Raw genomic sequence first — 24,188 nt, 5'->3', positions numbered from 1 at the left:
CAACAATGACATCAATAACAATGACAATAATAACTACAACAACAAAAATGACAATGGCAACAAAAGGGAAGTAAATATAAAAAAATTTTTTAAATAGGAAAGCTATCAGGGGAGGGGATGAGATGCGGAGTTCTGATGGTAGGAATTGTGTGGAGTTGTACCCCTCTAATCCTATGGTTTTGTCAATAATGGTTCTGACTTGTACCCTTTATCTTCTACTTTTGTAAATCAATATTAACTCGCTTATTTAAAAAAAATTTAAAGAAAATGAATGATTTAACAAATAATGTGAATAAAATGAACATAAAAAAAAATCCACCTCTAATTAACACACAGAAAAACATTTAATCACAGAGCAAAAAAAAAATTAGCACAGAATTTAAAGCTTCTAATACAAAATACAGGATGTCTTCATAACCTTGGAATAAGCAAATCTTTCCTTTTTTTTTTTTGCCTCCAGGGTTATCAGTGGGGCTCAGTGCCTACACTACAAATTCACTGCTCCTGGAGGCCACTTTTCCTTTCCCATTTCTGTTGCCCTTGTTGCTGTTATTATTGTTATTGCTGCTGCTGTTGTTGTATAGGACAGAGAGAAATTGAGAGAGAAGGGGAAGACAGAGAGCGGGAAAGAAAGACATCTCAGACCTGCTTCACCACTTGTGAAGTGACCCCCCTGCAAGTGTGGAGCCAGGGGCTCAAACCAGGATCCTTACACCAGTCCTTGCGCCTCATACCATGTGCACTTAACCCACTGCACTACCGCCCAGGCCCCACAAAATGTTTCTTAAACAAGACTAAAAAAGTGTGAGAAAGAAGATGACTCAATAGGACTTGCATGCATGAGGGCCCAGGAGTTCAACCCCCAGCACCACACATTGCACTGTGTCTCCCATAAAGTAAATCAATCTAAAACAACAACAATAACTGTCAAATTAAAGACCAATACATTAGAACTCAAATGAACTTCTGTCCATCACAAAACACTTTTTAAATGAGACAAGTCACAGACTGGGATATAATGCAAATCATTTATCTGGCAAAGGACTCATTTCCAAAATATGTACTTTAAAAGTCCTATACACCAATAATAAAAAGACACAAAATTCAGTTATGGTGAAAGAATCAGACTTTGCAAAAGAGGATAGTCAAATAGCGAATACGCACAAAAGAAAATGCTCAGTATCATGGAAAATCAAATTTAATATTCAGTGACAACTGTAATCCAATAGTCAAACAATAAAACTGTATGAGGGCCAGGGAAATAGCTCAGTAACTGAACATAAGGCTTGTTTGTATGCCTGTTTAATCCACAGTACAGCCACATGCCAGAGCTGAGCAGTGCTCTGATCTGTTTTTATCACAAATAAGAGTAATAAATCTTTTAACTACCTAAAAATATGATAAACTTTATAAACACTAAGAGCAGAGAGACAGCTCATCCTCTTAGATCATGGCACTTGCATACTTGAGCTCGGAGGCCACAGTTTCAATCCCCAGCACCACTGTTTCCCAGAGGCAAGCAGTGGTCTAGTTCTAATCTTTATTTTCACTCTCATAAAAAATACATCTTTTAAAACATTAAAATTAAAATAGTTATTACAAACGAACTACCACTACACACCAGAAAGGCTAAAATTAAAAAGAACACTTGATTTATAAGGATGTGCACCTGAAACTTAAATAATGTGCTAATGAAAGAAGAAGCACACCTGAAAGTTTTTCCAAGCACTGCTTAGCTGCAGTTTATGCTGGGGCTGGGGATTACACTTGGACTGGAAACTTATTGATACAATGTACTAGTACAATCTTACAAAAAAAGAAAACTAATAACAAAAATGCTGGAGTAACAAACTCTCACGCATTATTGGTGACATTATAAATTGACACAACCACCTTGGAAAACTAATTGGAGTCACGCAATTAAACTCAAATTATGCCTACAAGGATTTATACCTGACAGACATTAGTGCCTATGCCCACTAAGATATATGTACAAGAATGTTTTAAAAGGTTTTCCTTGTAATAAAAGTGCATCAACAGGAAAATAATTATGAATTATGAATCTGGATATAATGGACTGACTACTACAAGGCAATACTAAGAACTACCATGCACGCAGCACCATGCATTAATCTTAGCGATAATTTTGACCGTTGGGCACAAATGATTTGCAGTTTACGCAAAGTTTGAAAACAAGTACAAGTGCGGGTCAACTAGGAATACCAAAGGAGACCACCTGGGACCGCAACAAGACAGGACTAGAAAGACCAGAAACCCACCAAATCACCGGTGAGTGCAAACACGTGTGGCTCGTGGACAGAGAGGCGCCTAGGGAGACATTAAGTGGCTGGTAACAGTCCGGCAGTTTACCAATTAAGACGCCACCTAAACTTTGTTTCACCAGTAAAAACAGGTACAAGTAATTTATGTTGATAAAAGACAAAATAGCAGTCACTTGGTTTAGGGGTGGAGGTACTTATTGCAAAGTAGTTCAGTGGAGTCAACTGCTTGCAGGAAATACTCTTCTTGATCTGGTTAGTGGTCACACAAGCATGTACACAGAGCAAAATCGAACTATATACTTAAGATTTGTGTTCATTTTTAATGGTAGTATTAAAAAGTTAACCTTGTAAGGATGAGGAGTGCTGAATTTATTAATGTGAACTCTACATTACTTAATAGAGGGAGAGGTAGAATACCCATAAAGTCCTTAAGAACATGTTTCCCTCAGGCTGGGAGCATGGATTGACCTGCCAATGCCCATGTCCAGCAAAGAAGCAATTACAGAAGCCAGACCTTCTACTTTCTGCACCCCATGATGATCCTGGGTCCATACTCCCAGAGGGATAAAGAATAGGAAAGCTTCCAGTGGAGGGGATTGGATATGGAACTCTGGTGGTGGGAATTGTGTGGAATTGTACCCCTCTCATCCTTCGATCTTGTTGATCATTAAATCAATTTAAAAAGGAGGAGGGGGGGAGGAGGGGGAGGAGGGGGAGGAGGGGGAGGAGGGGGAGGAGGGGGAGGAGGGGGAGGAGGGGGAGGAGGGGGAGGGGGAGACCACCTTTCCCCTTATCTCCTAAAAAAAAAAAAAAGTGGCTGGTCTCTCCTGAATTTTCACTGATAATTTAAGCTTAACTATATGTCATATGTCATATGCTACATGTCATGTTAGTAACAAATGCATGAAGTGAATGTACAATGAAGTACATGAACTTGAGAAGTTACAGCTCATCTTCATCTCAAAGCAATCAGAAAGTGATTTTAAAAGTTAACTTTTTATTCTGCTAGCGGTCTCATTTGTCTGTTCAATACTCTTGTGGACTCCGTGGAAATCATGCACCTCTCCTCCTAAAAGCAAGAGGGCGGTCCTCAAGACCCCCTGGCAGGCTTTCCCACCATTCCCAAAATAGAGAGCGGCAATGGAATTATTTTTCAGCTTCCCACAGAACCCTCGCACTGATATAGTAGGTAAAGCTTGAGAACAGCCTAAACAATCCTGATGAACGGAAGTGATCTGTCTATTGAGCAAACGCTGGGAAGCACGTCCAGCAGAACACTGGCAACAAATAATAATTAAATAATAATAAAGCCGAGTGGTGGCGCACCTAGTTGAGCGCACATGTTACAGTGCTCAAGGACGCAGGTTCGAGGCCCCGGTTCCCACCTGCAGGGAGAAAGCTTTGTGAGTGGTAAAGCAGTGCTGCAGGTGTCTCTGTCTCTTGCCCTCTCTATCACCCTTCCCCTCCCCTCGATTGACGGCTGTCTCTATCCAACAAATAAAGATAACTTTTTAAAATAATAACAATAAGCAACTTAATGGCACCCGTTTCAGGGCAGCCCAAATAAAGTTAGCAGACTCAAGTTTGTATGGCATTGGGGGGGGGGGGGGGTCACAAGCAGGGTGATCCCAGCGGAGCTCGGCGGCAGCCCGGCTCACCTGCTCCAGCACCTCCAACTTGAGCTCCAGTTTGCTGAGAACCACGTCTCCGCCCCAGATCGAGAGCTGGAGATCGGAAGGTTTCAAGTTCTTGATGTAGCGATTCACGTAGCTCATCAAAATCGGAGTCACGTACGACTCCAGCATCTTCCAGGGAACCGAGGTGTCAAGAGTCAGACGCTGAACAGGAGTCAGACAGACAAACGGACATTAGAAGAGTCGGCGCTGCAGCTAAACGAAAGTCTTTCCAGAAGAAAAGGGTCCACAAACCCCCCCCCCAAAAAAAAAGGCAATAAAAAGCCTCCTTTCTAGACGCAAAGTGCACGGAGCTCCTCCGCGACCACCCCCCAGAGTGGCCGGGCGAGGGGCTCCGGGAAATGTGCCGGTTGCCTGGGGCAGGGGCCCAAGGCCAGGCGGGCTTCCGCCGCTCTCCAACACCTCAAGAGCCCGGCGGCCCCATGAGGCCCCGACTTCCCGAACCACCACGCCGGAACCTAACCGGCTCCCGTCCACGCCGGGTAGCACCCCCGGCGGCCGCTCCAGCCGGAGAGCACAGCCGCCTCCCGGCACCTGGCACCCGCCCCCAGCGGCGTCTCGGCTCCACTCGGCACCACTTCCGGGTGTGCCCCACATGGGGCTCCAAACAAACCATCCCCGCACACACCTACCCAGGCCCGCCCTACTCGGTTCCGCAACTCGGCCGGGTTTTATTTTTCAGGCTGGAAAAGTCTCTCCTGGGTGGGAGTGTTTTAGAAGGAACCTCCGGCTTCCCGCCAATCTGAGAGCCTGCTCAGAACCCACCCAAGGGTAAAACAAAGCTATAGGAAGTGCTGTGGTGGGGGGTTGGGGGAACATACGGACCGGTAAAGTAGAGACACCGGAGACCCGGAAGTGCCGATCCGGGGAGAGAGCCCGGCTGCGTCTGGGGAAGGTCGGGCGAGAAAAGAAGCGTGGAGGGCCGCAGGTCCTGCCTGTGTGCTGGGAGAACGTGGGTGCTGAACATCAGAGCTCTGGAAATGAAGAGGTTCTACTCCCTCCTTTGGGGAGCTCAGAGGAATCGCGGGGACTAGTGGGCGGGACTATGGCGCTGAGGTTGCAGGTGGGAGAAGCGACATGGAGCGGAGTGGAGATTTGAATCTGAAGCTCGGTTGCGGAGTGAAGGGTCTGCATAGTAGAGACAGCAAAGAACAGGATGCATGATGGGGTCGGGATGCGTTTTGACAAAAAGTGTGGTAGACGGCGATTTCTCCCCTTAGGCGAGCCGCAGGAGGAGAAAGGATTGCGGTGACCCGGTGCCTCGCAATCCAGCGAGGAACGGCAGAAGGGAGAATGGGCAAAGTAAAAGAGATCGCTGCTAGGGTGTTAAGAGTTAAAAAGAGTCAGTGTTGGTTTTAGTGGGCTGAAATGCATGGATACAATGTCTTCTTTCTAGCAACTTTCAAGCTAATCAAGGCAAGAGGCTCAGATACCTACTTGGGGAGAATGACGCATCTTAAAGCAGAACTAGAAGATGTGCTGCCTAATTTTTGTCAGGATAACTTATTTGGGGGGTAATGTCTAAGAAAACATTGCATTTTGATAAGTCTTTTTTTATAAAATGATTTTTTTATCTGCCCATGTTGTCATTGTATTTAATTGGAAACGCTAAGTAATACATTCCTCCAGCTCTTCACTACAATTCAAAAGTAAGGCTTCTTCTGTTTTAGAAACCTTAACTAATAAAAGGACACCTGTGAGGATGCCAAGATGTTTAGATTTGTCGCTTGTTAATTAAAATGAACCAAGTTTCAGCTGTCTTCTCACCAAAAAAAAGTTGAAAAACAAAAGGAAAGTACTCATTAAATCTACTAAATTAAGGCGAAAGAAGAGACACCTGCAGTACAGCTTTATTGTTCCTGAAGCTTCCCGCTTGCAGGTGGAAGCCAGGGACTTGATTTTGTGTATAGTAATGTGTGTGTTTTACCAGATATGTTGCCGCCCACCCCTTCACAAAATAAATCTTTACAATTTTTTAAAATTGAAAGTGGTTTTCTATCTCTGCTCTGCAAACAGTCAAGAAAATTGTAAATAATTTTTACTTAATATTTGTCAAGTATTATATGAGTGTGTTTTTTATTTATTATTTATTTTTCCTTTTGTTGCCCTTGTTTTTTTATTGTTGTAGTTATTGCTGTTGTTGTCATCGTTGTTGGATAGGACAGAGAGAAATGGAGAGAGGAGGGGAAGACAGAGAGGGGGAGAGAAAGAGAGACACCTGCAGACCTGCTTCACCACTTGTGAAGCAACTCCCCTGCAAGTGGGGAGCCGGGGGCTCGAACCCGGATACGTAACGCCGGTCCTTGCGCTTTGCGCCATGTGCGCTTAACCCACTGCGCTACCACCAGACTCCCTATACCAGTGTCTTAATGTCACATGTACAATCTTTTCCAAATCTACTATTAAACATTTTCTTATACAATTATTTCCCAAAAATGTAAATACTTTTAAACCTCAAGAGGTCTTTGAGGCAGGTTATTTATATAGGCAATTCTTCAGAGTCAGGCAAGTGTTTTTTGTTTTTGAGGGGAGTAGGAGGTGGAAAAGCTGCAACTTTTCTTAGTAAACTATTTTATAGAGTAGTAGTTTTACAGTAAAATTGAGTAAGTACAGTGCCCCCAAAGCACAGTCAACTAGTATTTAGGGGAAAGCAATTTAATATAGTGAGCTGCTATTTTACACCCATCAGGTAAAAAAAAAAAAAAAAAAAAGCCCCAAATACATAAAATATCTAATGTCAGTGATTGAAACTAGTTTGCTATTAATGGAAAACTCCATAGTGAAGAGCAATACAGCAGTATCTAGCAGATTTGAAGATGCAAGTACTCAAGCAATTCCACTTGTATGAGGAAGCATTTGCACAAGAAGACAAAAGTTAACAGTATTTTTTTTTTTTTTTTTTGCAGTATTGTTTGTAGTAAGGCTATGGAAACAATGGGAAAAATTACTAAACTGGTATATATAATCATACTGAAATACTATACAATAATAAAAATGATTGAGCTAGAGCGATGGCTTTCAAATGTTTTACCTAGAGTTGGAAGTATATTTTTACTATAAGTTAATGCAAATACATTTTGCGAACTGAGAAAGTTGCATTTAAACTTAATATATATGATTCACTATTTGGAGGTGAGGGTTGTTTTTTGTTTGGTTGGTTTTGTTTTTTACCAGAGCACTGCTCAGCTTTGTGGTGCAAGAGACTGAATCTGTGTCTTTCAGCCTCAGGCATGAGAGTCTGTTTGCATAACCGTTATGCTCTCTACCCCCACCCTGTTATCCTTTTTTCTAGAGTAGTTTATATCCTATATTGATAATGAGAGCTACTAGTTTTGCTAATCAGAAAGTTACCCATTTATGATTTATCTCTATATGGTTTATATATGACATGATAGTACAATAGTATACACATGTATAAACATATGGTTGGTATTCCAAGAAATACATTGTGATAACTTTATGTATATTATAAGTAACTTTGAAGACTGTCATAAAGATAAATAACAAACTCAGATCTGTAATTGTTTATGAAGAGATGAAAAAGCAAAAAGGAAGGAACTATAGGTATCTGAACCATATCTGCATTTGTTTATTTTTTCTAAAAAAGGTAAAATATCGGGGGTCGGGCGGTGGCGCAGTGGGTTAAGCGCATGTGGCGCAGGGACCGGCGTAAGGATCCTGGTTCGAGCCCCTGGCTCCTCACCTGCAGGGGAGTTGCTTCATGGGCGGTGAAGCAGGTCTGCAGGTGTCTGTCTTTCTCTCCCCCTCTCTGTCTTCCCCTCCTCTCTCCATTTCTCTCTGTCCTATCCAACAAGGAACAACATCAACAATGGCAATAATAATAACCACAATGAGGCTACAACAAGCAGGGCAACAAAAAAGGGGGGGGAAATGGCCTCCAGGAGCGGTGGGTTCATGGTGCAGGCACGGAGTCCAGCAATAACCCTGGAGGGAAAAAAAAAAAGTTAAAATATCAGTGGCGATTATGTAGATTATTCTGTGCTTTCATAATGTGCAAAATACTTAAAACAAAAAATCAGAAATATTTTAGCTATAAATCACCTTCAAATAATCATAAATCCTACTCTTAAATTATTGGTGTATTTGTAGACATTTTTGTTTTAATTATTTATTGTTATAATTTTTTATTTTTTTATATTTTCCCTTTTGTTGCCCTTGTTGTTTTATTGTTGTAGTTATTATTGTTGTTGTTATTAATGTCGTTGTTAGATAGGACAGAGAGAAATGGAGAGAAGAGGTGGAAGACAGAGAGGGGGAGAGAAAGACACCTGCAGACCTGCATCACCGCCTGTGAAGTGACGCCCCTGCAGGTGGGGAACCGGGACTGGAACTGGAATCCTTACGCCTGTCCTTCCGCTTTGCTCCACATGCGCTTAACCCACTGCTCTACCGCCCAACTCTTATTTTAAGTTAAAAATTTTAGGGATAGGGCTGGGCAGTGGTGCACCTGGCTAAGCAAACATGTTATAATGCACAAGGGCCCAGATTCAAGCCTCCAGCCCTCCTATAGGAGGAAAGTTTCCAGAATAGTGAAGCAGTGCTGTAGGTGTCTATCTCCCTAACTTTCCATTTCTTTCTGTATATACAATATATGTTCTTTTAATTTCCACCAAGGCTATTGCTGTGGCTTGGTGTCAGCACTGTGAATCCACACTCCCAGTGTCCATTTTTTTTCTTTATATTTTATTTCATAGAACAAAGAAATTGAGATGGGGAAGGAAGTAGGGGGAAAGAAAGACACCTGCAAACCTGCATCCCCATTTGTGAAACTTTTCCCCCTGCAAGTGAGTAGCAAGGGCTGGTACCAGAGTCCTTACACATGGGAATGTGTACTCAACTGGATACACCACTACGCACCCCAAATAAAATATATAGAGATTTCAAATTTAGAGAATATCTTAAGAATCTTTTTATTCTGTTTTGCCAGATTGTTTAAGAATAATTCTAGGGATAGTGGGTTTTATGGTAGCCATACAAAAGATAAGATCACATCCTAATCATAGAAATCTGTGAATGTAACATCATATTATAATAAGACTACTCAATATTGCTAATGTGTGAATAAATTAAGAAATTGAAAGGGGGAGTCGGGCGGTAGCTTAGCGGGTTAAGCACACTTGGCGCAAAGCGCAAGGATCCTTGTTCGAGCCCCCAGCTCCCCACCTGCTGGGCAGTTGCTTCACAGGCTGTGAAGCAGGTCTGCAGGGGTCTTATCTTTCTCTCCCCCTCTCTGTCTTCCCTCCTCTCTCCATTTCTCTCTGTCCTAAGGACGACATCAACAACAATAATAACTACAACAACAATGAAAAACAAATGCAACAAAAGGGAAAATTAATATAAAAAAAAGAAAAATTTGAAGGGATATGTTTCTCTTGGGCTTTCCAGGTGGGTCCAAATCCAGTGACAGGAATACTTAGAAGGAAAAAAGTAGCAGCAGTGTGCCTGTAGAGACTGGAGTAATGCAGCCATGAGTTAGGAATGCGAAGAGCCGCCAGAAGCTGAGACAGAAATAAATTCTTCCCCTAGAGTCTCCAAGGGAGCACAGCCCTGCTGACATCTTAATTTAACTCTTCCATCCTCCAGAACTGAAAGAAAGTAAAAACTTATGTTAAACAACCCAGTTTTATAATTATTTATTACAGCAGCCACAGGAAACTAATATGTTAGATTATCTGGTAGATAATGTTCATATATAACCATTTGTCACCTAAGGGGATGTCTTTGGAAAAAACAGGCAACTGTCATCTTTCTCAGAGAGTATGATTTCACAAACCTGCATAGTGTAGTCAAATACTCACATAGCCTATAAGGTATAAACTTTTGGGACACTTACATATATAAAGTCTATGGATGGAAACAACATAAATCACATAACTCACATGAAGATTAACCTTGAACTAGCAAGTATGGCCTTCTGATCTTAAATGGCCAAAGTCTTAAAGACAGAAGCCCAGCAAAGAATCATAAGAGGAAATCTGAATCTCACTCTGAAGTCAGAGTGAGAAATTTATAATATTTAAAAAATTGAAACATTTCTTACCTGGAGTTGTCTTAACATCTTAGGCCCAGAGATCCTTAGAGACATGGCTGATTTAGGACCTAGATGGAAAATATATGAGATGAATCTGAAATAACTTTTAGTACCAAAGAATGAGGAGGGGGCCGGGAAGTAGAGCACAGTGGGTTAAGTACACATGGCACAAAGCACAAGGACAGGCATAAGGATCCCGGTTCAAGCCTCCGACTCCCCACCTGCAGGGAGGTCGCTTCACAAGCAGTGAAGCAGGTCTACAGGTGACAATCTTTCCTCTGTCTTCCCTTCCTCTCTCAATTTCTCTCTGTCCTACCCAACAAGAACAGCAATAACAGCAATGGCAACAAAAATGGGAAAAATGGCCTCCAGGAGCAGTGGATTGGTAGTGCAGGCACCAAGCCCCAGCAATAACCCTAAAGACAAAAAAAAAAAAAAAAGTGAGGAAGTCACACACACGCCCGCACTAAAACATACACACGCAGAGTGATAGAACTGTATGGCAGTGTAATCTAAAGCATAAAATATCAGTGACTACCCTGATACCCAGTACTCACTGGCTTTACTACATACCTTAAAAAAAAAAAAATGAAGTAATGAGAAAACACAAATATTTACCGAAGCACTCAAAATAATTTATGTGTATACTCTCCCCTTAGTTAGAGCACTACTCCTCACTCCTTAAGTGTGGTCTGCACATAGTGAATTTTTCCAAATAGTACATTAGAAAAAAGCAAAGAGATGTGGATGTAAATTTACAGTGGAAAAAAAAATCTGGCAGACTACAGTTTGATTAGAGTTAATAAAAACTGTATTAAGTCATATAGATAAATTGAATGTAACTTGATGAAAATGGCATTTTATTTTTATGGTGTTTACCTTTTAAAAAAAATCCACACTCATTCACCTGCCAACACCCATGTCCAGTGGAGAAGCAATTACAGAAGCCAGACCTTCCACCTTCTGCACCCCATAAAGATTTTTCATCCATACCCCCAGACGGATAAAGAATAGGGAAGCTTCCAGTGGAGGGGATGGGATACAGGACTCTGGTGATGGGAATTGTGTAGAATTGCACCCCTCTTATCCTACGATCTTGTTGATCATTATAAAATCACTAATAAAAAATAAGTAAATCGATAGTCAATTTATTCAAGAGAAAATATCATACGAATAGCAATTGAGTTTTCTTTTTTTTATATTTATTTATTCCCTTTTATTGCCCTTGTTTTATTGTTGTGGTTATTATTGTTGTTATTGATGTCATTGTTGGATAGGACAGAGAGAAATGGAGAGAGGAGGGGAAGACAGAAATGGGGAGAGAAAGATAGACACCTACAGACCTGCTTCACCGCCTGCAAAGCAGCCCCCACCCTGCAGGTGGGAAGCCAAGGGCTCAAACTGGGATCCTTATGCCAGTCCTTGCGCTTTGCACCATGCGTGCTATACCTGCTGCACTACCGCCGGACTCCCAGTTGAGTTTTCTACAAAGCATTTGGCAATACTCAAAACCGTCAAGGTCATGGAAAACAAGGCAAGTCATCAAGAAAAATGACAACATCATTTGATATTTTGAATGGACTCCTGGACAGGAAAATGATACTAGATTTTAAAAAGTAAGGGAATTTAAGGAGATCAAAGGAGTGAAGAGAATCTTGGGCTACTGTTGCATGATGACATAAAAGCACCTAAGTTGTGGGTGAGACTGTTCTGTAGAAAACTGTCACGGGGAGATAAGAAACTGCACCCATGAGTCAACAACTGCACTGTAAACCATTAACTCCACATTAATTTTTTTTAAACAGAGGAAATCTGAAAATGTATGGGTCTTAGCTATTAATAATGGAACAATATGGGTTCATTGATCTTGGCAGTTGTACCATATGAATATAGATGCCAACAACAGAGAAGAGTGGATGAGAGCTATATGAGAATTCTGAACTCTCTTTAGAATGTCCCTGTTCTAAAATATTGTTTGATTCATATATGTCTATGTATATATAAACTATAATTTCTGTAAAAAAGAGAGAATTAAAGTTTAGAGTTATATATAGTTAGGGGGGTAACAAATGATTCACCCAGTAGAGTGACCTCTATGCCATGTATAAGGATCTGGGTGCAGACCCTTAGCACCTGCATGAATAAAGCTTCACTAATGCTGGAACAGTACTGTGGTTTCTCTCCTCTCTCTGTCTCTCTATCTCTACTGTTCACTCCCTTTCTCTTACTCTCTAAGAAAAAAGAGAGAGGAGACAAATAAATAGCAGAGTGGGCATGCACAAGATTTGTTATACCTTCATGTCTTCTAGATCCCAGGATCATAAGTCAGGGCTGAATAGTGCTCCACTTAAGGAGCAAAACAAACAACAACCAAAAGAACAAAAGTCCCCAAGGAGTAGTGGAATCATTCAGGTGTGGAGCCCCAGTAATAACCTGAGCAGCAAAACAAAACAAAAAGGGGGCGGGAATTATATAGTTAAAGTCACTTAAATTATATAGTTAAAGTCATATATATACACATATATATATACAGATCAAGTCCATGATATACTTCATCATTTCATTAATTAAGATACCTTAAATCTTAAGCAGTTTATTCAGGAGGCCAGGTGGTGGCGTACCTGGTTGAGGATACACATTGCTTTGAGCAAGGACCAGTGTTCAAGCTCCAGTCCCCACCTGCAGGGGGGGATACTTCACAAGTGGTGAAGCAGTGCTGAAGGTTCCTCTCTCTCTCTCTCTCTCTCTCTCTCTCCTTCTGTCCCAACCCTTTGCTCTCAATTTTCTCTCTGTCTTATCAAATAAAAATAAATAAGCATTTTTTAAGTTTTTCAGCTTATATTTCAGACTAAAAAACCTGAAGTTTCTTTTAAGTCTAAAATTCTAAGAACCATGATTTGATTATCCCACTAATTCAGTTATGACTCAAACCAACACACAGGCAAAGAAACAATCATTTCTTAATGCTTAATAAATTTTAAGTCCACTAAAATGTAAATAATTTTATTAATTTATTCTTTTTTTTAATTAATTTATTTATTTTTTAATTTATTCTTATTAATGCAACTCAGGGGACTTGCATATGTGCAATTTTGTCAATTCTTTTTTTTTTTTTAACCAGAGCACTGCTCATCTCTGGCTTATGATGGTGCAGGGGGATTGAAACTGGGACTTTGGAGCCTCAGGTAGGAGAGTCTTTTTGCATAACCATTATGCTATCTACCCTCCACCAATTTTGTCAATTCTATCCAATTATTTCACTTTTTTTTTACTCTTAGAGAGATACCAAGAAAAAAGGGGAGACAGCACAGCACTAGAATTTTGCCAGGGTCTTGACCCTGCCAGCCATGTGGTGCCCAGGGCTCAAGCCCAGTCTGAATGCATGATAAGGTGCACATCCTGGCAGGTAAACCTGCTGACCAAAAGAATACTTTTTTTCTTCAAAAGATATTTTTATTAGGGGGATTAATAGTTTGCAGTAAATACAGTTGTTGGCACATGTGTATCACTTCTCAGTTTTCTGCAACATACTCTCACCCCCTCATGGGCCATCTTTTACCATCTGATCCACCAGGACTAGAAACCCCCTCTCCTTGCCAGAGTCCTTTACTTTGATGCAATGCACCAAACAACAATTTTTTTAACGGACTGCTGAGAGCCCAGGAGAAAGCTCACTCTGTAGCATGTGGAATTTATCTTATTATAAGCACCCAGGTTTGAGCCCATGCATCACATGGGGTCTTTATGGACAGTACCAAGAGAAGGTCCACAGATAAGTGAAACAAAAAGGAATGAAACTGTCTGTGGGAGTAGTGCAATCAAGCATGTGTGAGATCTTGGCTCCTCCAAAATAAACAAAAAACTGACCATTGAGTCATAGTAAATTGAATATTATCCCACAGAATTGATGATATTATACCAAGCAATAGTGACCTGATAACTGAAACTTCTTATAAATTATCTTCGCCATAGAATGATTTTCATTTAAATCTATCACCCTTGTTCATGTATCTTCTTGTATGTAAAATGTGCATAATTTCCCGTTATTTTGAAAACCTATAATGCAAAGTCATTTTAGTCTCCTCATATTAGAATTATTTGAGAACCCTTCACTAATATTATCATTCATTAGATGATCCTAATTTATCTTTTTAGGGAGAGGGAGATAGCATAATGGTTATGCAAACAGACTTTCATGCCTGAGGCTTCCAGATTCAGTTTCAATCTCTTGCACCTGACGTTGCTCTGGGTTTTTTTTTTTTAAGTAGAACCCTAATTTAGCTCTTCAAAAATTCATTTTTTGGGTATGACATTTCAACAAAAGGACTTCATACATTAACTTTGTAAATGTGATATTTTATTTTATTTTATTATTGGAGGATTAATGGTTGGCAGTCAATAGTAAAATATAATAGTTTGTACATGTGTAAACATTTCTCAGTTTTCCACATAACAATTCAAAACTCACTAGGACCTCCTCTGCCATTTTGTTCCAGGACCTGAGGCCTCCCCACCTTCACCCCACTGTCTTTTATTTGGTACAATACACTAACTCCAGTCCAACTTCTGCTTTGTGTTTTCCCTTCTGTTCTTATTTTTCAACTTCTGTTTATAATGTACTTTTTATTAGTGATTTATAATATTATAGTTAATAGGTGTTTAATTCCACACTATATCCACCACCAGAGTTGTGTTCCCATCCCTTCCCAGTGGAAACAGCAATAGTTCTCCCAAGATCACAAATATGAATTTAATTTATATCTATATCTATCTGTCTATATCTATACCTATATTTTCCCCACTTTTTCCCTGTGGTCCTTCCTTCACTTCCTAAGTCACACTTACATCTGCCAATACTACTGAGTGTCCTTCATTTTTCCTCTTTACTCTCAGAGAGGAAAAAAAATAAATTTTTAAAAGTAAACAACATATAATGTTCATTTCTAGATCAAATAACTGTGATGTCTGACCTTATGAGATGTCCAAAAGGTAGAGACGAGATTGAAATGTTTGATTTCTTTTTTTAACTTTTAAATATATTTTATTTATTTGTTTTTATTGCTATTGTTATTGATGCTGTTGTTGTTGGATAGGACAGAGAGAAATGGAGAGAGGAGGGGATGACAGAGATGGGGAGAGAAAGAGAGACACCTGCAGACCTGCTTCACAGCTTGTGAAGCGACTCCCCTGCAGGTGGGGAGTCAGGGGCTGGAACCGAGATCCTTACGCCAGTCCTTGGGCTTTGCACTACCTGCGCTTAACCCGCTGCGCTACCGCCCAACTCCCAATGTTTGATTTCTTATTTACTCTAACAGTGCTATAGTAAAAAACAAAGTTGGGAGGCATACGCTGACCTGAAAGGTCAAGGATATGATAACTTTATAGTCTGAAAAGCACAATAATATTTATAATAATATTTATAATGATAAAAAGGACAATATTTCTTTTTATATGAATAATTTTTATAAAATGTCTTTTCATATTTAAAATTGCAATGTAATGAGGTAAAATAATAAAGAACCAAGGGCTAACTATAAACCAATATTAAATCACTAGTAAAACACTTTGTGTAAAATTATTATTATCTCTTCCATTAATAAAAAATTTTCACATAGAAAAAAGTTTTATAAGCAACTCTAAATGAAAAGTCTTTGGGGGGAATGTTAGCATATTCTATTAGCACTCTACCAAAAATCTACCTTTCTCCAACTTCCAATAAAATGAAGCTCCAAATTCAAAATATCTCTTGCCTATGTGAAAAAGTCTTAAAATTATCACTATAGTACTTTAAAAAAAACTTTTATGAGATAAATTCTGCTCATTTTTTTTATATGCTTCTATAGTTTAAATGCTAGATTTTTGACTAACAAACTATATTGTTTAATATATTTCAAAGTGTAAATATTTAATTTTTTATTTTTTAAATAATTTTTATTTATAAAATGGAAACACTGGAAAAAAAAACATAGGATAAGAGGGGTATAACTCCACACAGTTCCCACCACCAGAATCTGTATCTCATCCCCTTCCCTGATAGCCTTCCTATTCTTTGTCCCTCTGAGAGTATGGACCCAGGGTCATTATGGGGTACAGAAGGTGGAAAGTCTGGCTTCTGTAATTGCTTCCCCGCTGAACATGGGCGTTGGCAGGTCAGTCCATACCTCTCTCTCTCTCACTCTCTCTCTCTCTCTTTCCTTAGTGGGGTGGGGCTCTGGAGAGGTGGAGTTCCAGGTCACATTGGTGGGGTTGTCTGCCCAAGGAGGTCTGGTTGGCATCATGGTAGCATCTGGAACCTGGTGGCTAAAAGAGTTATAATGGGGGTTGGGCGGTAGGTAACACAACCAGTTAAGCACACGTGGCACGAAGCGCAAGGACCAGCATAAAGATCCCAGTTTGAGCCCCCCAGCTCCCCACCTGTAGGGGAGTCGCTTCACAAGAGGTGAAGCAGGTCTGCAGGTGTCTTTCTCTCTCCCTCTCTCTCTTCCCCTCCTCTCATCATTTCTCTCTGACCTATCCAACAATGATGACATAAACAACAAGGGCAATAAAAGGGAAAATAAATAAATAATTTTTAAAAATGAGTTAAGATATAAAACAGAACAAACTGTTGACTAATCATGAACCTAAAGGCTGGAGTATTGCAGATGAAGATTTGGGGTCTCCATTCTGAAAAAAGCTAGTAGGTATATTTTAGGTAGATTCCAAGGGGCCCATGACTATACTAGCCTGACATCTGATATGCAGGTGGACCCAAGTTACTGTCTGGGGAGACTGTGTCATGACTGGATAAAGGGTTAGAAAGCTGGATCAGGGAAGAAACCAGCTCCCACATATGGGAAAAGTATATAAATACTGTTAATTGTAAAACCCATCAATTGGATCTGGAGCCTATATTCAGCACAGGAGCCTTTGTAACCTCAGCATCCCTGTAGGTTCGAGCTCACATTCTATGGTCATAAGTAGGAAAGTTCTAGGTTTCACCAATTTCAGAACCCATCTTCCTCAGGTGGTGGGTAATGTTATCCAACTTCCCTTTGGAGGATAGAACAGTCTCTACTATTATAGATCCACATTGAGGGCCAATTCCTATAGGGGCCCACAAAGGGGGTCCATTATGCTGTTCCTGATGGAAATAACCAGTGACAGTGGAGATAGGGATCTATTCGAGGTCTAGGCCCATCATGGCTGTGTAGGAATTCCAGGACTCCTTGACTAGGGCCCCAGGTGATAGGGTGGCCTGGTAGTCACTAAAGAGTCATCATTAAAGTATGCCAGTCTCTTGCCCTTATTCAGCTTTTGTAGTCCTTACTTTGACAAGGTTAGCTTTGGAAGTAAATATTTAATTTTAAATTTTATTGATGTTCTCATATACACATCAGAATGTAGGGAAGTCTTTATTCACATAAAAGAACTCTGGTACTTGTTTTGTTAGGTTTGCTAATTTTTCTTCTTATATGCTTTTTGTAGCTTTTGCCTGCCATGCCTTTTAATTTTAGTGTCTTGAATTTCTTCAAAATGGTGAAGTAAAAGACATGTATGTGCACATTAAATTTTAACTTTCCATCTCCTTAATTTATTAAAGTAAACTTCTTTTAAGGCATTTTACCAGAATAGTATTTAACATCAAATAAACAGTAGCAGAACAATGTTTGACACCCCTCAAATGTACTTTGAACTGTGTTGGCTTTAAGTCACTTATTGACTATTTGAGTTGGAAAACCCCTGCCCATATCAGTAACATATCTGGTCAGAACTATATAGTGATTTTAACATCAAAACCACATCACAGGAACCACTATCTTGTATTACTGATAAGAAGGAAAATTGCACAGACAAGATAATGTCTTCAATTGAGGGCTATGTTGGGTGAAAAGAAAATAAAAATTCTAAACATAAGTCAAAAGTAAATCCAAAAGCAATTTGTTTCAAGGGAAGTTTTAAAATTATTTTCTCTATTTTCAGAATCCTTTCATCATTGCATGAGCTTGCTTTTTCTAGTTTCAAACCTTACTTACCTCCTTTTAAAAGTATTCATGAATACTCTATCTCAGATGAGCTTACTTCAGATGTCTTATTTACCTGTGCATTGATTTATATGCCACCTGCTTTTGCTTTTTCTACAGATGCAAGTCAATCTCTAGGACAAAATTCCACCTTTCTCTTTCTGCCACACAAGTGGTAAATAACATTACCCAATAAATTTTAGCATTTCCCCTAAATGTGTAGGATACAAAAAATGTATTCATTCGTGTGAGATATAAAAATGTACACTCACACTTCTGAAATCAACAGCCAGCCATTTCACACTTGGGCCAAAGGCAAACAAACATAATTCTCACTGGCAGCTGGACAACATTCCAAGCTGCCACCACATTAATTAACTCACCTCAATCAGATTCCACTTCAACTTGCACAGCTTGCTGCCAGGACGCCTAGCAATAAATTGTTAGGTTAAATACTGAACAAGGTAGGGAAATACCATATGGTGTGTTGTTACAAAGGGTGGGATATTCTCATTTAACACTAGTAGCAGAGTTTTCCACTTACTTTTTATTGTTGTCTCTTGCCATTAAAGCAAAATTATGTTCTTCCTGATAAATGATTTTGCATGTTTTATTATAATTGGGATGGTAACCAGATAGCAAATTACCTTTGTCCATGTGTCTCTATATTCTCTAAATTTCAAGGCAACCACTTACTTTGCAAATATTGGGACCACAGTAAAGGTAGATTTTTGGAATTTAACTGAAAGGAATGTCAAATAACTAAAAGCTCAAATAAATTCCCTTTTCATTGAGGTCTGCTGGGAGTTTACAAAAATACAAATTAATTACAGTAGAAATGTTCTAGTGTGAGGCTCAAATGATTTGAATCTGAGCTAGTTTCTTTTTCCCTTTGACTGGCTAGCTATGTCACTCTGATCAAATCGCCTGATATCTTTTATTTCTTTTTAATTTAATTTCTTTATTGGGGGATTAATGTTTTACAGTCAACAGTAGATACAATAGTTTGTACATACATAACATTTCTCAGTGTTCTACATAACAATACAAACCCCACTAAGTCCTCTGGCCATCCTGTCAGTACTTGAAATTACCCCCTTTACCCCCCACCCCAAAGTCTTTTACTTTGGTGCAATACACCAACTCCAGTCCAAGTTCTGCTGAGTGTTTTTTCTTCTGATCTTGTTTTTCAACTTCTGCCTGTGAGTGAGTTCATCCTGTATTCATCTTTCTGTTTCTAACTTATCTCAATTAACATGATTTCTTCATGTTCAATCCAAGATCGGCTGAAAACAGTAAAATCACCATTTTTAATAGTACTTGATAGTTTCTGGTCTAACATCCAAGTCCTTGCTCCACTTGGAATTTACTTTTGTGATTGGTGAAATATAGTGGTTCAGCTTCATTCTTCTGCATGTTTCAACTCAATTTTTCCAACACCATTTGTTGAAGAGACTCACCTTTCCCCATTTAATAGTCTGGGCACCTTTGTCAAAGATCAGATGTCTATAGGTGTCTATAGGTGTGGGGTTACTGCTGAGCTCTCAGTTCTATTCCATTGGCTAGTGTGTCTATTTATATTCCAGTGGAAAGCAGCTTTGATTACAATGGCCTATAATACAATTTGAGATCTGGGAGTGTGATGCCTCCAGTTCTGTTCTTTCTTCTCAAGATTGTTTTGGCAATTCTAAGTCTTTTCTGGTTCCAGATAAAAATTTCTAGCTTTTGTTCTATTCTCCTAAAAAATGTGGCTGGGATCTTGATGGGGATTGTATTAAATGTGTATATGACTCTGGGTAGTATATTCATTTTAATGATGCTAATTCTTCTGACACATGAACATGGAATATCTTTCCACTTCTTTTATATTTTTCTATTTCCTTGAGTAGTGACTCATAATTTTCAGTATACAAGTCTTTAACTTCTTTGGTTAGGTTTATTCCTAGATATTTTATTGTTTTTGTTGCTATAGTAAGAGGAACTGATTTTTGGATTAGTTCTTCCAACTTAGTGTTTGCATAAAGAAATGCCACTGGCTTTTGTATGTTAATTTTGTAGCCTGACACCTTACTGTGTTGCCTGATGATTTCCAAAAGCTTCCTGCTGGATTCTTAAGATTTTTCTATGTATACTCTCATATCATCTGCAAATAAGGAGAATTTGAGTTCTTCTCTACCAATCTATATCCCTTTAATTACTTGCTTATGCCTGATTGCTATGGCAAGAACTTCCAACACTTTGTTGAACAGTAATGGTGATATTGGTCAACCCTGTCTAATACCTGATCTGAGGGGAAATGCTTCCAGTTTTTCACCTTTGAGTATCATGCTGGCCATAGGTTTGCTAATATGGACTCCCCTATCTTAAGGAATGTTGGATTTTATCAAAGGCTTTCTCTGCATCTACTGATATAGCCATGTGGGTTTTGCTCTTGCATTTGTTAATGTGGTGGATCATATTGAGTCATTTATGTATATTACACTAAACTTGCACCCCTGGAATAAACCCCACTTGATCATGATCAACAGTCTTTTTAACGTACTGCTGCATCATCCAGTTAGTTAGAATTTTGTTCAATATTTTAGCATCTATGTTCATCAGAGATATCAGTCTATAGTTTTCTGTTTCTGTTGTGTCCCTGTCTGCTTTTGGTATCAGAGTGATGTTGGCTTCATAGAAGCTGGAAGGGAATATTCCTGTGTCTTCAATCTTCTGGAAGACTTTTAAAAGTAGAGGGATCAACTCTTCCTTGAAGGTTTTCTAGAATTCATTTGAAAAACCACCTGGTCCAGGACTTTTATACTTGGGAAGGTTTTTGATAACTTTTAATTTCTTTGGCTGTGATGGGCCTGTTCATATTTTCTAGTTCCTCTTTATTTAATTTTGGAACTTTGTAGGTATCTAGGAAATTGTCCATTTCTTCTAGGTTCTCTAGCTTGGTGGCAAATAGTTGTTCATAGAAACCTCGCATGATATATTGGATTTCTGTGTTGTCTGTTGTGATATCTCCTCTTTCATTTATAGTCCAACTTATTTAGGTCTTCTCTCTTTTTTGTTTTGTGAGTCTGGCTAAAGGGTTGTCAATTTTGTTTACTCTTTCAAAGAACCAACATTTAGCTTTGCTAATATTTTGTATGGTTTTCTTATTTTCAATGTTATTAATTCTTCCCTAACTTTAGTTATTTCAGTCCTTCTGGTTGCTTTAGGGTTCCTTTATTATTCTTCTTCTAAGTCTTTAAAGTATGCATTCAGGCTGTTTATTTGAGCTTTTTCTTGATTTATAATATGTGCTTGTATGGCTATGAACTTCCCTCTCAAAACTGCCTTAGCTGTGTCTCAAATATTTTGATAGTTTATGTCTTCATTTTCATTGAACTCTTGAAACATTTTTCATTTCTTCATTAACTTCCTCCTGATGCAGTAGTGTACTGTTGAGTTTCCATATTTTGGGACTTTTACTAATATTTTGTTTATTATTAAGTGTTAACTTAATTATTATGTGGTCTGAGGAGATTCTTAGGATGCAGTCAAATGAATGCTATTGAGTTTGTTGACACTGTCTTTGTGGCCCAACATATGGTCTATCCTTGATAATGACCCATGTGGACTTGAATAAAATGTGTATTCCAAAAAAAAAAATGTGTATTCCAGTTTCTTGAGGTAAATGACTCTGAAAATTGCAGGGTACCATAGATTTGGTTGAAAGCCTTTCTTTTTGAGCACTTGATAGATACCTTCCCATTTTCTTCTGGCCTACAGTATTTGTGTGGAGAAGTCTGCTGCTAATCTTATGGATTTTCCTCTGTAGATGACTCCTTGTTTTTCTCTTGCAGCATTCAAGATCCTTTCCTTATCCTTATTCCTTTTCATTCTAAATATGATATGTCTTGGAGTCTTTAAGTCTGGGTTAATTCTGTTTGGGACCTTCTGGGCTTCTTGAAACTTTATGTCTTTTATGTTGTCTAGACTAGGGAAGTTCTTAGAGATTATGTCCTGTAGAATGCTTTCTTCCCCTCTTTCTCTTTTTTCCTCTGGCAAGCCAATAATGCATATATAATTTCTTTTTTTATATTTATTTATTTATTCCCTTTTGTTGCCCTTGTTTTCTTGTAGTTATTATTGTTGTTGATGATGTTGTTGTTGGATAGGACAGAGAGAAATGGAGAGAAAGGGGGAAGGCAGAGAGGGGGAGAGAAAGATAGATAACTGCAGACCTGCTTCACCACCTGTGAAGTGACTCCCCCTGCAGGTGGAGAGCCAGGGATCGAACTGGGATACTTATGCTGGTCCTTGTGCTTGGTGCCATGTACACTTAACTCGCTATGCTACCACCCAACTCCCTATATTATTTCTTTTGAAATCACCCAATATGTCTCTGTTGTTGTTTTCAGTATCTCTTAATCTCTTTTTGAGACCTCTTCTTAGTTTTCTCTAATTCATCCTCAATCTTGCTCATTCTGTTTTCTGCTTCATTTATTCTGTTCTCTCTCCCCACTGTTGTTTTTCTGTAGCTTATCTATTTTATTACCCTGTTTTGATACTGTATTAGCTTGTTCAGCTAGTTGTGTTCTTAGCTCAGCTATTTCAGCATTCAACTCTCTAATTACCTCCAGATAGTTAGTGTTTTCTTTCAGAGTCTCATTTGTTGTTTCTGCATTTCTGATGATATTACTTTCAAACTCTTTCCTCACTCCTGTGACTAATGCCTCAGTTAGTGTTTGGATGTTGTTTTCATTCTTATGTGCTTCTACTTTTGGGGGCTTTAACTGGACTTTTTCCTGGCTCATTTCTTCAATGTTTCTTCTTGGTTTAACCATTGTCTATAGTGTGCTATGAGGTCCTTCTCTCAGTATTTTTTTAATCCACTGATCACTCTTGCCTGGATTGACTTGTGTCTAAGTAAGGTACTTAAAGAGTTCACAATTGTGGAAATTAACAGTTGTTTCAATGTTATATCAATCCCTGAAATGAAGCATAGTGGCTGTTAAACCCTCTTATGTTCTTTTTCTTCCCTGTAGGCTGTGGTAGCCTGAGGGTTTTTTTAAATATAAGTAGGGTTTTTTTTTTGTTTTTTTTTGCTTAATCACTCACTCCTGACCAAGAGATTAAGCAGGTTGGGGGAGAGATAGCACAGTTATGCAAAGAGACTCCCACACCCCAAGGATCCAAAACCTTGGGCTCAATTCAGCTGTTATGCCAGCAGCTAGAACCAAATCTGGCACCACTCCTTGACCTTGTGAATTTCTAAACAAATCCTGTTTATATTCTGTGGGTTCTTTTTTTTTTTTTTGCTTCCAGGGTTATTGCCAGAGCTCAGTGCCTGCACTATGAATCCACTACTCCTGGAGACCATTTTTTTCCCCTTTAGTTGCCCTTGTTGTTTTATCATTGTTGTGGTTATTACTATTGTTGTTGTCATTGGATAGGACAGAGAGAAATCAAGAGAGGACAGGAAGATAGGGTGGGGGAGAGAAAGATAGACACCTGCAGACCTGCTTCACCACCTGCTTTGTGCGCTTAACCTGCTGCGCTACTGCCTGACTCCCTACTCTGTAGGTTCTATGGAAGTTATTCATTGTGTCTCCAAATTCATCAGGAGAACAATGTGGAAAGGCTCCCACTACACAGCCCCACCTCTCCACTACAGTTCTCTGCCCTGCCCACTCCCCCACCCCCCCGACCCCCGCCCAGTGTCAGCACGGGGCCTACCCACTGCTGCTGCTCCAGCCTCTAAGGGATAGTAGCAATGGAGACTCACAATTTCATTTGATGAGCCTTGGGAGGGTGTCCTCTCCTCCCTCAGCAGTCTTTTTGTTGGTAAAACAGACTGGGGTTGGTGTCTCAACTGGAAAACTGCTGGACTGTTACCAGCCACTTGGGAGTAGATATCAGCTTTAGCCCCAGGAATCTCTTCTTAGGCCCTTCTCTATCCAGGAGCCACACATGTTTACACTCACCAGCAACTTGGTGGGTTCCCAAAGAAGTCCTAGTCTTGTCTCCTTGCATTCTCAGGTGAACTTCTCTGATATTCTAGTTGACTGGTGAGAGGAGAGGAGAGAAACAGAGCTGCTGCTACTCTGTAGCTCTGCCTCTGGAAGTTCATTATTTCTTCATCTTTAATATGAAACAGTTTCACCAATTTAGTGATTATAAAACC

The 24,188-nt window shown here is 39.4% G+C and overlaps 1 protein-coding gene and 1 long non-coding RNA gene across 2 annotated transcripts in view; both read right to left on the bottom strand.

Moving 5' to 3' along the window:
- The window catches only part of VPS13B (vacuolar protein sorting 13 homolog B), a 634,327-nt gene extending 629,775 nt beyond the window's left edge, over positions 1–4,552 (bottom strand). Inside the window, exon 1 of the mRNA XM_060195774.1 lies at positions 3,941–4,552. Coding sequence (XP_060051757.1) covers positions 3,941–4,087 — 147 coding nt within the window. The 5' untranslated portion in view covers positions 4,088–4,552. The remainder of the gene's footprint in view (positions 1–3,940) is intronic.
- Positions 4,553–6,613: 2,061 nt separating this feature from the next.
- The window catches only part of LOC132539876 (uncharacterized), a 70,479-nt gene continuing 52,904 nt past the window's right edge, over positions 6,614–24,188 (bottom strand). Inside the window, exons 3-6 of the long non-coding RNA XR_009551148.1 lie at positions 23,989–24,069; positions 18,415–18,460; positions 10,038–10,096; positions 6,614–7,921 (exon numbers count right to left, since the gene is read on the bottom strand). This is a non-coding gene — a long non-coding RNA (uncharacterized LOC132539876). The remainder of the gene's footprint in view (positions 7,922–10,037; positions 10,097–18,414; positions 18,461–23,988; positions 24,070–24,188) is intronic.

The sequence above is a fragment of the Erinaceus europaeus genome, chromosome 8 (genome assembly GCF_950295315.1).
Source record: "Erinaceus europaeus chromosome 8, mEriEur2.1, whole genome shotgun sequence".
Taxonomy (NCBI): domain Eukaryota; kingdom Metazoa; phylum Chordata; class Mammalia; order Eulipotyphla; family Erinaceidae; genus Erinaceus; species Erinaceus europaeus.
Note: the sequence above shows the minus strand (reverse complement) of the source record. Positions and strands in the feature narration are given on the sequence as shown.